Source organism: Aspergillus homomorphus (assembly GCF_003184865.1).
Source record: "Aspergillus homomorphus CBS 101889 unplaced genomic scaffold BO97scaffold_18, whole genome shotgun sequence".
Lineage (NCBI taxonomy): Eukaryota > Fungi > Ascomycota > Eurotiomycetes > Eurotiales > Aspergillaceae > Aspergillus > Aspergillus homomorphus.
The window spans coordinates 400,401-414,667 of record NW_020291904.1 but is presented as its reverse complement, the minus strand read 5'-3'; the positions used below and the strand labels follow the sequence as shown (position 1 = coordinate 414,667).

Here is a 14,267-nt window from a genome sequence, read left to right as displayed (position 1 = left end):
CGGGCCTGCCAGTTGGTGGGAGGACCGAAAACGGGTTAGCTTCCGTCTGGCTCCCGTGCGACGTCATGAGCCGACAGAACCGCCCATATATGGATCACTTCCCTTTCCCTAGTTCTCGCACCCATTCCGAAGACATCACTAGAAGCTCCACTCTTGCCGTGGTCTAGCCTTCCTGTTTTCAGTTCTTATTGTGCCTCGTGACTCGAAGTAAAGCGGTCACAGGAGTATTGTCGTTCAGTCCTCCGGATTTTACCTCAACTCCGCTCTAGCTCCGTCAGGGAGAGAGGTGGGGACCGATTGTGGGTATAGATAAGGAGCTGTCAGCGCAGCATTGTGATGACTTCCATCGCTATTCCTTTGTGAAATATCCTGACGTGCTTCCCAGCGCGACGAATCGATCTAGCCATCATGTTTCCAACCGACAGCGTGGTCGCACAAGCTTTCTCCTCCCAGCATCCACTGGGACAAGCAGGTTCACCCCCTCAGCGATCGGCAGCACCGGAAATGCAGAAACGGGAGCCATTTCCAGCCTGGAGTGTGATTGAGGATACCAAGAAGAAGGCAGATACGCTTGCCAAAGAGGCGTCCCGAGAGTTCGACGTTGCCAGTCAAAAGGCCCAGGCCAAGGCAGGCAAAATCGAGCCATGGACTCCCAAGTACTATGCGGCTTGCACTGTCGGTGGAATGCTTGCCTGTGTGAGTAGCATTTCTTATGGAGGAATTATGTTGACGCGGCGTTCAACTCTCTACATACTAATAGCCCCGGTGCATAGGGTCTTACCCATACCGCTGTGACTCCTTTGGACTTGATCAAGTGTCGCCGTCAGGTCGATCCTCTGCTGTACAAGAGCAATCTCGAGGCATTCCGCACGATCCGTGGTGCTGAAGGATTGCGAGGAGTATTCACCGGTTGGGGCCCAACTTTCTTTGGATACAGCGTAAGCCTGGGAACTCACTGAGTACCCCTTTTCTACTGACCTGTCGAAAGGCCCAAGGTGCATTCAAATACGGCGGCTATGAGTACTTCAAGAAGTTCTACAGTGACCTTGTGGGCGTGGAGAACGCAACTCGATGGAAGACCTCCTTGTACCTGGCCGCCAGTGCGTCCGCCGAGCTTATCGCTGACGTAGCCCTCTGTCCTTTCGAAGCTGTCAAAGTGCGAATGCAGACGACCATTCCACCGGACATCCGGTCGACCTTCACCGGTATTTCTAATGTGGTCTCAAAGGAGGGTGTAGCTGGGTGAGTTATTCCCCTGTATTTGCCAGACAGTCGAGAAATGGCGACTGACTTGTTCAGTCTATACAAGGGTCTTTATCCTCTGTGGGGACGTCAGATTCCGTATACGATGATGAAGTTTGCGTCCTTCGAAACCATTGTCGAGATGATCTACAACTACCTACCGGGTCAGAAGTCCGACTACAACAAGGGTGCACAAACCACAGTGGCTTTCACTGGTGGCTACCTGGCTGGTATCCTTTGCGCTGTTGTGTCGCACCCAGCCGATGTGATGGTCAGCAAGCTGAATGCCAACCGTCAGGCTGGCGAAGCCTTCGGTGCCGCGATGAGCCGCATCTATAAGGACATTGGATTCCGCGGTCTCTGGAACGGTCTTCCCGTCCGTATTGTCATGATCGGCACTTTGGTAATTCCTCTTCCCCCATTTTTAGAGGTAATGACTGACAATATATCACGTACAGACCGGACTCCAGTGGATGATGTATGTATTATCTCATGGCTGCCGACTGTTGTCATTGCTTTTGGAGTAGGAGCTAACTTATCGCAGTTACGACTCGTTCAAGATCTTCATGGGTCTGCCGACCACCGGCGGAGGCCCTGCTGCTACGGAGAAGAAGTAGGGTAAGTAGATGGAGTGCTTGGTAAGTCGAATGGTCCCATCTTGTTTTCGTGCGCACACTTGAGACACAACATCTATAGTCCAAGAAAAGGGGATGGTTTCAGTACTAGTAGCACATCGAATGTATTTGTTTCATGCATTTATGATATTATCCACATTCCAGCCACACCGAGGCCGGTGATAAAAGCCAGGGCTGCAATCTGGGCCTGAGGCCTTATCGGCGGACAAACCCGCTTTAGTCACGCATGGGGCCAATCAAACCCGGGAGAGCATCTTATCAGCACGGCGACGTCATCTCCCCAGGGCACGGTTGGGTTGCAATAATACGATAACTCCCCTCCAGAAGTAGCCGATAGATAAGGCCTCCTGGCCCTGCAGCCCTTTTCGGTGGAACTGTAACTAAGAGCGATGAAGTTTTCCATGATCCTTTGACCTCGGAGAGAGTCCCGAAGGCGCGGTGGCTTAGGCCGACAAGGTACTACTAGATTGTACTAGCGAATGCGACACGAGGTATATATACGGCTAAACAAACCACCATCCCGCCACCCCTACCCAACCTGACATCCACCTTCTTCCTGTACATCGAAGCACCAAAGAGTCGCATACTCTTGAGAGATAGATAGAAGACACCCTCTGACCCAATCTACCTCATGTACGTCAAACCACCCCCCCTCACAAAGTGCACCCTCCGCATGGCATCCCGCCATCGCATCACATCGCATCAAAACTAACCGCCCACCCCTCCACCAGATTCCACACAACCCACCGAACAACAACCGATAGATACAGCAAAGAATGCGCGAACACGACCCAATCGTATCCCACGGCCGCGGCGGTATGTACTATACACACCAACAACCATTGCACCCAGCAAAAACACCAAAACCTCAACCATACTAACCCACATAAAAATATCAGGCCAAGGCAACATCGGCGCCGACTCAACCGAGTACGTCGACGCCGCGATCGTCCGTGAAGGCGTCTACGGCGACCAGGGCGACGGCGCGTACTCTGCTGGCGTAAGCTACCTACCATACTTCAACCCCACCCAACCCAACCCAAACAAAACTAACATCTCCTCCCCGGGGGGGGGGGCAAACGCAGCGCGGCGGCGCAGGCAACATAGGCTCGCCGCACGTGCGCCCAACCTCGAAGGTCCCGCACGATGCGGAAGTGATTCCGGAGGTTGCGATTCGGCAGTCCATGGATGGCGATTATCATACTGGGGTAGGTTATGTTTTCCTTCCTGTCGTAAACTCGGGTGGGGTTTGTTGTGGTTATGGTTGTGGTTTTGTGATCGTACGCTAATGCCTTGATTTTGGATCACATAGAGAGGAGGACAAGGGAACGTGCATCTTGATGAGGAGCATCGCAAGGAGAAGGAGAAGAAGCATCAGCATCGGCATGATCAGTATGAGGGGTTGGCGGATAAGTTGAAGTATAAGATTTTTGGGGGGCGGAAGTGATTCTCTTTATCTTCGGGGTTATGGGTAGGGTGTAAGGGTAGGGGGGTGTAAGTCTTCAAGGGAAGGGAAGGGGGGGTGGATGTTCAGCTTGTTGGTTTTTTGTTTGGTTTGGTTGATTCCCTGGTCTTGCTGGTTTGTTTTGAGAGATATATGGAGGTTGGAGGGGTTAGTTTCCATAATGACATTTATGCTTATTTCTGATGGGAGAGAAAACACCATCCGATCAGCATGTTGATTGATTAAGAATCCTCGAAGTAATGATTGACAGACAAAGATTGAATAGAATGGAAACCACACAGACACAACCGGATTCTCGACTCTTTTGCTTTTGTTCCATTCATAAAAAAAGGATCGGTTAGATTCACCATTGGTATCGGGTCAACATCAGAATCGATTCAACAAGAAAAGAAAGAAACTCCATCGAATATCATAAAAGGAGGGCAAGGCATTCCGTGTATCATGGTCTCATCAACCCATCAACCTCATGCGAAAGAGAAAGAGAAAGCAAAGAGTAATTACAAGAGTGACCTCGGAAACAGAATCGAGTACAACCTCTCGAGAGTTGAAACAATCAAACAAACAACAATCCCATCCCGAGCAAATCCCAGTGCTGTGCTTGAAGATCAGAAAGAGAAGGAAGGTGGTGGTGGTAGGTAGGGGGAATCTCCTTATGAACGCCGGGTTAGTACAAGTAAGGTGGAAAAGAAGCAGGTGTATGAAGGAAAAAGGCGCGACCACCAGGATCGTCCAACCAGGAAATCAGTCCTTGCTGAAGCGTCGTTTGAACCAGCTCTTTCGCTTCGAATCATTGCTCATCTCGGAATCGTTGGTCGCTTTGCGCAAGTGACGACGGTTGTTCGCGGCCGTGGGCGGTGGACCTCCTCCGACAGGGCCTCCGGCATTGGGATCGACCGTCGAGGGATTACTGCTGCCGAAGTTTATGCGTCCTCCGGCGGCCGCAGGCTGACCCCCTTCAAGATTGGGGCCGGCGCCGAAGCCCTGGAACCCGTAGCTCTCGGCCATCTGCTGCTGCTGGTATTGTTGTTGCTGTTGCTGCTGGTGGAACTGATCGATCGAGCTGTTCACAGAACTTGGGTCCGTTGAATTGCCCCAGGGTTCGCCGTTGCTGCCTGAACCTGAACCAGACGCTGCAGTCACGTTGTCATATGATTTTTGGTATGCGTGCTGCGAATATCCGCTTTGTTCGGTGTTCACCCGTGCTTGGTGGCGGGGTCGCGGTCGGCCGCTGCCGCCGCCCTGGTTGTAAGGGTAGTAGTTGTCGGCTTGGCCGTTGCCATTATCGACGTAGCTGTCCGGTCGCGAGTAGGTGCCACGGCCGTTGTGGTAGCCATTCTGTTCGTAATGAGATCTGCTGGAATAGCCTCCGTTGGGTGCTGCAGCGAACCTCACAATTAGCACGGTGAAACTTCTCCATTGACACACCGGCACGTTGGCGATGCGAGATGCATGCCTCCTGGTAGGTGAGGGAGTGCGTGGTTTAGTTACCTCCATAGTAGCTTCCCCGTCGGCTGTACTCTGGCGTTGCGGGTGTTGATTCCTCTGCTAGACATGGTTAATTTAACGCCGGAATCAGCCTGCCGGAGTAAGGGGGGAGGCTCACCTGTCCTTGCGTACGAAACAGGTCTACTGCTGTATGTTCCATAGATCGCAGCTTCAAAAGAACGGATAGTATCGAGCGGGCGCTCAAATCGCGGGCGCGTGGGATTGGAAAGGTCGGGATCGGCTATTTTGGGAAAGACGAGGAGAATACGGTCAGTCAAAGAGCTTCCCCGCATGAACACTTCCGAGACATTGAAGGTGGACAAACGTACTAATGATATTGCCGTACTGGTCCTTGTGCTGCATGGTCCGCAAGGAACCCAGCGTTGATTGTTCGAGAGCAACCGTATCTGAGAAGCATGGTTAGTCGGGGAGGCGTGCGCAAAGTCATATCAGAGGCCTGGCGAAAAAAAAGTGGAGCAAATAGGCTGGGATGAAATGGTAGGAAGAACAACAGAGAGGTTGTCAGGGAAAAAGATAGTCGCCAGGAACCTCGATAAGGGGGGATTTCCGGGTAGAGACGTACTAGGTTGCGCTTCGCTCATAGCAACCATCGGATCGGCTTTGGAATGTAGATGACGGCGATGCTTCTCTTCGGCGGACTCAGTGAGTTGGATTTTCTTGCTGGAATGGCCCGACTGTTGAGATTTGCTCGACTTCCCACTAAAACTGTAACCCCGACTATGCCTGGGAGGCGCGACCGGCTGGGAGGTGGCCATGGTTATTTATCGCCCGGGACTCCTGCTTAGCGCCTGATAACCAACAACTGCAGCAGGTTTTCGCAGCGCGCTGTCTTAGCTATGGCGGCCGTTGTGGAGCGCAAGCACGATCCAGGTGGGAACTGCCAAGGAATGGATGATGATCGTTGGCAATGATTTCTCTGATTCTCGGACGTTTTCGATCGCGGTTTCAGAACTGCACGACTCGGTCCAGCCAACGAGAGAGACGAGCGACGGAAACGTGGGGTATTTTAGACCACTTTCGTTATGGATCACGTCGCAGACTGCGGAGAGAATCGACCTTCTATACAGTGTTCTCGAATCGCGCTGGTGGTCAACTGTCTCTTACAATGAAAGAACAACGAGCCAAGTGACGGCGATGTGGACCAAGTCTTGGTAGCGTCAGCGAGTGAGATGGCGGAGAGATCGTCGCTTTTAAGGCTAGCAGTGAATGTACGTATGTTCGGTTCAATTCTATCGAGGACCCCACAGACAGGAAATGGAATTCTCCTGCAAAGTGATGGTGTGATGGTTGTGACAGAGTGAGAATCAAGCGATGGTGTGGTCGTCACACAGAGATCGACAGTAGGAAAAATTGGCGACGGTGCAGAGAAGAAAGTCGTAGGTCTGGTGGGTGAAGAATGGAGGGAGTTATATGCAGGTTAGGGGAGAGAGGGTCTAGTGGAAGCAATCAAACGAGGGTCGACAAATTCACCAGGGCTAGAAGTTTCCCAAGAAATCAAAGAGACCAGCGAGTGAAGAAGAGGAGGGCCATTGAGGGTATTTGACTGAGAATTGGCCAGTGGTGTTGACGACAGGCGCCACGCAATTAAGAGGGGAACACTTTCTGGACCCGATGGATGGACAATTGGAACTCTGCCTATCAGCTGGGACGGGACCACGGAGGAGGATCACCGGACTATCTTCTTTCTGTTGACGCTTGTTTGACTGTCTCTATTAATACTCATGTAGTTGTGGGTGGGTGGTGAGATTGACGGGTTGGAGATGGGATAATCCTTTCATAATGCTGTCAAATGCACAACCTGTGATCTACCCCAGAAAGCTTCAATCGACTCTCTGTCCACCACTATCACGACTACTACACGCCGCTTCCCTTAATCTCTTCCCATTGACTATCTGCTTAGCAGCCTGAAGTGAATGAACTGACTGACTGACTGCTGTTCCTATTCCCTGAGCCATTTAATCGTCGGCATCGCCAATTTCACCTCCGGGAAAGACAAGACGAGGGCCAAGTTGGGTTCAGGAAGTGAACTTATCCTTGGGAAAATACGATATCTTCACAAACCAGGAAGAATCGAATAGTGTTACGCGGCTTTTCCCTCCCCTGGGCAGCAGCCCCGCCAATCACTTGGCAGAGAGAAAGACCCAGCCACCGTCTGGAAGACTCTCGTTGGCTTCAATCCATGGAATGGGACTGGCACCATGTGTTACCGTATTCCCCAGGGACGAACCTGGTTCCAGATCATCACAAATCAGAACTTTGCTGTCATGGATTGCAACATCGTACATGCTCTTGCCGCCTGATCGACCCCTACCTGCCTATCTGCCTGCCTGCCACCGAGGTGCGGTGCACATCATCAAATGCCGGATACAGTTGTCAGATTGTGCGAAGTAGGCATTGAAGATCCTCTGCTGCCATCGACATCATTGTGACTCAAATTTGAGGGCGGGCCACTCTGCCTGTTTGTTTCCTCATGAACCAGTCGGTCTTTCTCACTTATCAATTCTGGAGGGATTTCCCGACCATGGTTTATTTTTGGCCGGCACTCCGGCCACGCTTATCCTTTTTGCTCCTTAGTATCGTTTTCCCGTGTGCCGATACGACGAACATGATTTGATCCAGATCGGTTTGGAGGCAGGATGGACATGGACAGCATGAGAAAAGCTTTCTCCATCCACTATTGCGAACTAATTTGAGGGACGTGCACCATTGTGATACGTCGGCATCCAATTGGCCTGGCATGAACACTTGGAATATGTCTGCCTACCGCTATCTGAGTGGCTCGAACAGTTGCTGCTGGTTGTCGCAGGTCGGACTGCAGGTCGCCTACAACAGCCTTTCTCATCCACTCAGCTGGTGTGTGCCAGCCATATTTGCTACCGTTCTGAGACAACGCCACCACGAGCCCAGCCCCTTCAAATGATGAGGTGAAGACTGCTATCGAGGTGGGCGTCTCATTTTTCTCTTTTTGGTCCCAAGAGGAAGAATAATGTTGCTCGACTGATAGTTGTGCAATTTGTGTTACTGCGATCAAACCTCCAGTCAAAGACAAAGACACCCATCACAGTAGCATGGAGGTGGAAGCAAGGTAAGGAGGGCTAAGACATTGGACCGCGATAGATCTTTCCAGAATGGTTCCATTTTTTTCTTCACTGCCATTGTATCAGCAGCAATTAGAGGCGCCGACTTCGCCCAAGCCGCGCGGTTGACGAGATCGTGCCGATCCCCATCATTCTTCCTGCAGTGGGTCACTCTAGGCGGGGATGGCGCCTACTTTATTTCTTATCACCTCGACTTCCCAATCACCGCCCTGCAAGGAGGCTCCATTCCAGAACGATTCTCGCAGCCTTGTTTACTTGGCGGATGCACTCATTTCAACCTCATCAGACATTGTCTATGTAATCTTGCAGCTCTGGGTTAACACACTCGCAAAGTCTAAGAGCGATGCATTTCGCCAATGACATTGAAGATATATATTCAAAGTTAAATAGTACATTGATCAAACCCGTCTAAACCACACCCTGCTTTTCTCCTTGGATAGACACCACCCCAATTGAAACCTCCCTTTGAAATAACAATCTGAGCTTGCTTCATGACGCAAGACATCTTGGAGCTTTGACACTCCTCTCGAAAGAGATCTACACTCAATCAGTCATATCACATAAGAATGGCATCGCTGTTTCACCATGGCTTACCCAGCGCCAACACAGGATACCCCTTCTTATTGGCAGCTAGTGTACTTGTATAGTACTCGTACACAAATTTGATCTTCACTCGTCCACAGACTCCAGTTTGCCCACGCATACTGCGTGTCGATAACGATCATGATATACTCTCAACAAGAGCCACACAAAGCAGTACATTCATCCTGAACAGAATCTATCACAAAAGATTTGCACCAACCCCGTCCTAACTTTGCCTCGCCACCACGGCCTTGAGAATTATAAATCTTTGTAAACCAAACCCTTTGCGCGTTGACAAACGTGGTAAGAGGGATGTATCAGAAAAAAGACGCACAGAAAGCCTCTAATTCTTACGCGAGAGTCTGCGAAATACATCCTAAAGTAATAGCTCTGCTCATCTGTTCCGAAGCGCAATGGCAATGCCAAAACCCTCCTTTGGCCCACCGTCTGCTCGCTACCATCATAGGCTTCCTGCCCTGCTTACTGTATCGACAGGTACCGTCCTTGGAAGGGGAAGATCACACCCTGAAGGTTGTACTGTTTTGTTGGGTTCATACTGTGTTCACCGATCAAGGCACTCAGGAATACAAAACTCGGTTCATCAGAGCTTATCAAGCGTGGAGGGTGGAAGTTGATCGATGTATGAAGGGTAGAGAGTCGGGATGAGAGGTACAAGGTCATCGGGCTGGGATGTTCTATTCCCATTTGAGGGGAGACATTGAGCTGATGTTGGTGATAGAGAGTGAAGTATATAGGGGAACAGAGTATATAAACCCAGAACAGCGGCGACGTGATATCGAGTACGCTAGGTCTCCGGGCTCGCGATCGCGGAACTAGGAGTCTTACGGAGGGAGTCTTAAGGGTTGGTCAATATACCTTCGCGGATTGTTTATAACACAATATGGCCTACAGGGGTTGTGGTGTGGTGTAGTAGGAAAATGGAGGGTAAGGTACATTAGATGAGGGCATTTGGAGTTCAACGCTGGAGATATCTCTATGGCAACGGGTAGCGGATACCACAGTTTGAGTCAACCGAGAGTATGGAACAATGACGCCCTGTAATCAAAGGAGTTAACGGGACCACGGAAATACTGAGCATAAAGGCTTACGAAGGACAGGGGCCGCGGAAGTGCTGTATCAAGGCACGGATGTTCCTAGTCTGCAAGTTGAGGGGACTGATAAAGGCAGTCTGGGGTCTGGCCTGATACTCCCACGGATCACTGGTACCGCAAGAGGTGCTACAGGATTTGTGGCGTAGCGTATGTGCGACTGGAGGACAGGCTCGATAAAGTTGATCCATGTGACAACATGGCGAAGGGCGGCAGTGGTGTTGGGTCATCACAGGCTGCTGTTGTTCCAAGTTGCATATGGCAATATCCGGAACGAATGGTCGGATGATAGAAGTTGTGGCACCAAGATCGCAGTTGCTAGAACTCTCCGAATAAACTGCCGTTTCTCTTTCTAGACATATCACATCTCCTGATACGGTCGGAACTACCCGAAAAATTCTGAAAGCAGAATCCGTGGTGTTGAAATGGTATGGATTGTGTTGTTTATGAGCGTCAGGTACATGGGGTGGGGAAAGCCATTGCTGTCGGCCAAGGCATACCAAGAGCTCCCCAGTACTGAAACTGGATCGAGCCTCGTCTATATATGCCTGTGGCCCGACAATCACCATGCTGGAAAAAGAAGAAAGAAGTTCTTTTAATTTAATTCGTAGGGCTAACCGGCCCTGCCTCTCCCACGAACATTACCAACCCGCCAACTCCATCTCAACATCGGCTCATACCGTCGACTCCTTGCCCGACTGTCTGCGCGAAATAAGATCCGGAGTGCCAACCATCATATCAAAAAGGGCGTCATTTAGATGTTGGAGGGGTAGAGCATAATACGGACGGTGGCACCGAGGGACTTGGGGGGGAGGTTGTGGCGGAACTGAGCGCGGACGACACCGGAGTTGCCTGTTCATCGAGATCTTGTTAGTGCCTTGTTCCTGGTTTCGCTTGCAGCCCTCCTTTTTTCCCACTGCGCATATCTCGACCTGTCATCTTCTCCGCGGATATTGGTGGTTCGTTGACGTACCGTGAGGGCGGGTGACCTTGCCCCAGATGACCCGGATGTTGGAGCCACGGACCTCACGCTTGGCCCGGTAGACGAAAGCGACCTTCTTGCCGAGGTAGAAGCTGTACAATGCCGTCTTAGCTGACTGTTTTATGATCCCAGTATATCCCAGCCTCTACTCACTTGGCAGCCTCGGTGTTGTTGACACCGTCGATCTGGATCAGACTATATTCCCAGCATGTCAGATTCCCATTCCTTTCCGAAGTCGATATTTCAATGGGCGGGTCGGTAGTACCTGGTGTTGCAGTTGACAGCACGCTTGGAGCGCTGGAAGCTCAGGTGGCGACCCCTAAAAAAGCATTCGTATTAACCCGACTGCCCTGACTGTATCCCATCGCGCTTCGACCCGTATCTCAGTTCTTCGGCATGTTTTCGAGCATATTGATACATCTGGACTATCGCGCGATTTCGACGGTTGGAGTAATGGCGTTGTCAACTTACTTGACATAGACTGGTTGTCGCAAAAGGTCAAGTTAGCATTCGGTCTCTCCAAAATGACTCCCCCAGTACAGCGCTCTGCCGCTTCCCACTCCATATCCTCATATCGACCAGTGGCGGCATCATGTGCAATAACCGGAGAGATGGACTCACGTCTGTTACCGTGTTCCGAAGGCATTCTGGCGGCGTTTCTCTGAGCAACAGCGGGCAACGCAAACGAAGTCGAAGGAAGGCAGAATTGACCCGCAAAAAGTCGTCCGGGTTGTCGTGGTTGTCGTCGCTTCAATCGGTTACGGGAACGACGCACAAGGCCACAATTTGCGAGGTGTGTTCGGTGCGGCTCGCCCTAACCCCAATTAGGACGCTTAGCGAGCGCGACCGCCCAGGGCAAGACGAAGTCCCGTGATGGGAGAGAAGGTTCTCAGAATGCCAAGCCATTGATATTGCGCTAGGCTACTTTCGGACTTGGCCGGATCAACTACTTTCTCCAGGATCCGAGATACGGTCAACTAGATTATCCTCCAGCTTCGTCATCACATCATGGATCAGTTTGACATTCCTTACAAAATTTCCGTCCGCGCTCCCCACCCGGTTATTTTGCCGCCGGCCTACTGTGGTCCGAAGTCCTGCCCCTCCCCCTCTAGAGCCTTCCGCCGGTTGATACTCCGTACAGCGGAGGGAGCTCTGGCAAGATGGAGTGTTCCCGACCTCCAAGCTGACAAAACAGTTTGCTGATTGTTTCCCACCGGTGACGGTGACGGCAATTGGCCCCATCAGTATCCCATGATTCATCACAGGAATGAATGATTGGAACATATTCTGGACTGGCATTGCGATAGTTTGCAGGCTGCCGAGCAGCAGCATCTCTTTGGTGTTTTTGGCATGCAGGAGGAGCTTATCTCCTCTTCTGGACAATCAAGCAAGGTCCCTGTTCCAAGAAAAGGTCGCGGTGGCTAGTCGCTTCATCTGGACCTTTAGCATGGCCTTTTTATCTGCTCCTGCCAGGGTAGCGCAACAATTGTACCGGGTGGATTGAATGTACGGGCCTATGAGGGTATGCGGACTTAACATGGGGAGGATGACCTTCCCTCCATACCGATCAGACCGAGACACTCATTTGGAAATAAAGCGTACCTTAGCCCCACCAGTAATCGGCAACGAACCTGACATGATGTCCTTTCCCTGCAAGCACGCCATTACATCTTCAGTCTTCCTTTGTCGGGCGGTGTCAACACCGCGGTATGCCCTCGAGGAACAGAAGCAATTAGAGCGCAAGACATCACGAAGAGCATGTGGTCCAATAGTGAGGCTGGAATGCAACAACTATGGCGATGCATCTCTCAGTAGTTAGACTAGGTGTGATGGAAGCATAATACTCCGCAAGTTAACTAAGGCCAGCCCTGACTCGGCATCGTTAGCACCATCTCCGGACTCGACTGGGCCGAAACTTCGGTTTGATTCACTGTTCCTCCTACACTACGCCCATTTTACGGGAAAATTAAATCCGTATCATCCTTTTTTCTGGATGACAAATTCGCCGATCGAACCCCACGGCGCTGGTCACCGGAAACGCGAATTCAGGAGTCTCACAGTCTCACCTGGCTACCGCAGGCCCCGGCAGCCAATGATCCTTCGCTGCAGCTTCTGGCGCGATCTATACGGTTTAAGTTATGGGTGTGGAATAGCCTGAACATCGGTTCAATGCCATTCTGCTGCTGTTATCGGGACAATGCTGAAAAACGGTTGAATATCGCACTAGTATGTAACTTGAAAATGAAAACGAGGGGCAGGCGCAAGCTTTATAGACGGGATTCCCTCGGGTTGATCTTCTGTTTTTACGCGAACCGATTTAGATTGCAATGGCCTTGTCCTGCGGTTGGGATGCGGCAGATTGGATACGATTCATTGCTGTCTATCTCCAGGAGGGCAGGCCCCCCTAAGCTGACCTGCATGGCTGGAAGCTCCACTGTCTTCACCCAGTGCCCCGCGGATATACATCCCATGTAGGACGGTCACCGGGAATAAGCCATGATAACCCCATGCTTTATTTTCTTTTCTTCAACCCGAGAATCAGACAAAGAAGAATGTCAGATCGGAGTTGGAGGGGGTCCAGACAGACTATTGGATAATAATGAACGCGGGGTGTGGCGCATGTGACTTGAGAGATGTGCTTTTCATTCGAGCTCCATTCGCCTCTCCATGCATGGGAATCTCGGGGGAGGTCAGTCATTCCCCCAGATTCGCGCGAAGGAGTGAGTGCCATGATTAGAAGAACCGTGATAGTAGTGCTGATGGGCTGGGAGCCGGAACGGTCGGGATTCTTATTATGGTATCAAGCTGTGCGTGCATTGTAGATAGTGTGTTTCTCTTACCAAGCAATGATATAATAACAGGAGTCATTGCCACAGGGTGGGAACTGGACCGGAGCGGGTGGTTTGCTGGAACAGATGGGAAAGATTCAACTATAAAGCGGACAGAATTTCCTTCTCGAAGTCATCATGGACCAAAAGAAGAATGCCCCGAACTACGGCGGAGTAGACGGTCGGTCATCGTCATGTCCGAATGTAAGACGGAGAAGGAATTGGTTGAAGAGGTGGAAATCATGGATAATAAGAAATGGAAAATAGGAAAATGAATAATTTTACCTTTACCCTGTGTGTACATTCAAGGCTCCTCCTCCTCCTCTTCACGGGGTCCCGCGGCAGTAACATCGACGTAGTGGAAAGAACAGCTGCCCCACCCGGGCTCAGTAGTTGCTTTGCGCCCGCCCACCTTTGCGCTTTGTTGTAGTAATTTACTTAGTAGCAAGCAGTAGCAAGCAGTAGCAGCAGCAGCAGTACCAGCAGCGGCAGCTTCCCCTCCGGCCATCTTACGCTACGAGCCCTCACGCTCTTAAAAAGTACTTGCTCCGCCGGAATTGTTGAGAAATTTCCATTAAATCCCTTTGAACCTGTTCCCCTACTCTTTTCTCCTCTCTTCTTCTCTCTCTGTGTCCATTTATTACTACTACTACTGCTGCTGCTACTACCTACTTGACTCTCCCCAATTGATCCCCCATTGTTGCGACCTTCCATACCAAACTACCCCACCAATCCCAAAAGAATAATGGCCAGCACGATAGACGAACGCCAGAGCGCTGCTGGGTGAGTAGTACTACCTGTGACCCTCCCTCGCTGACAT

General features: G+C 51.0%; 4 protein-coding genes across 4 annotated transcripts; 2 read left to right on the top strand and 2 right to left on the bottom strand.

Moving 5' to 3' along the window:
* Nucleotides 1–217: 217 nt before the first annotated feature.
* On the top strand, nucleotides 218–2,168 carry BO97DRAFT_64791 (putative mitochondrial phosphate carrier protein). The gene is made up of 7 exons (XM_025700963.1): nucleotides 218–299; nucleotides 386–696; nucleotides 774–938; nucleotides 989–1,242; nucleotides 1,300–1,645; nucleotides 1,701–1,720; nucleotides 1,787–2,168. The coding sequence occupies exons 2-7, from the start codon at nucleotides 409–411 to the stop codon at nucleotides 1,857–1,859; spliced, it is 1,146 nt and encodes a 381-aa protein (XP_025551432.1). The 5' UTR covers nucleotides 218–299; nucleotides 386–408; the 3' UTR covers nucleotides 1,860–2,168.
* Nucleotides 2,169–2,653: 485 nt separating this feature from the next.
* Nucleotides 2,654–3,324, top strand: BO97DRAFT_345202 (DUF3602 domain-containing protein; the record flags this gene model as incomplete). The annotated part of the gene is made up of 4 exons (XM_025691767.1): nucleotides 2,654–2,693; nucleotides 2,777–2,877; nucleotides 2,963–3,085; nucleotides 3,190–3,324. 4 exons carry the CDS (start codon nucleotides 2,654–2,656, stop codon nucleotides 3,322–3,324), a joined length of 399 nt encoding a protein of 132 aa, XP_025551431.1.
* Nucleotides 3,325–4,083: 759 nt separating this feature from the next.
* BO97DRAFT_345246 (uncharacterized protein) lies at nucleotides 4,084–5,603 on the bottom strand (the record flags this gene model as incomplete). Its single annotated transcript, XM_025691769.1, has 5 exons — nucleotides 4,084–4,718; nucleotides 4,831–4,884; nucleotides 4,946–5,068; nucleotides 5,157–5,234; nucleotides 5,411–5,603. 5 exons carry the CDS (start codon nucleotides 5,601–5,603, stop codon nucleotides 4,084–4,086), a joined length of 1,083 nt encoding a protein of 360 aa, XP_025551430.1.
* A 4,448-nt stretch (nucleotides 5,604–10,051) lies between these two features.
* BO97DRAFT_405620 (60S ribosomal protein eL33) lies at nucleotides 10,052–11,388 on the bottom strand. Its single transcript, XM_025695230.1, has 6 exons — nucleotides 11,241–11,388; nucleotides 11,091–11,100; nucleotides 10,885–10,938; nucleotides 10,773–10,814; nucleotides 10,611–10,711; nucleotides 10,052–10,489 (listed from the first exon to the last, which is right to left on the bottom strand). The coding sequence occupies exons 1-6, from the start codon at nucleotides 11,263–11,265 to the stop codon at nucleotides 10,392–10,394; spliced, it is 330 nt and encodes a 109-aa protein (XP_025551429.1). The 5' UTR covers nucleotides 11,266–11,388; the 3' UTR covers nucleotides 10,052–10,391.
* Nucleotides 11,389–14,267: the final 2,879 nt, after the last annotated feature.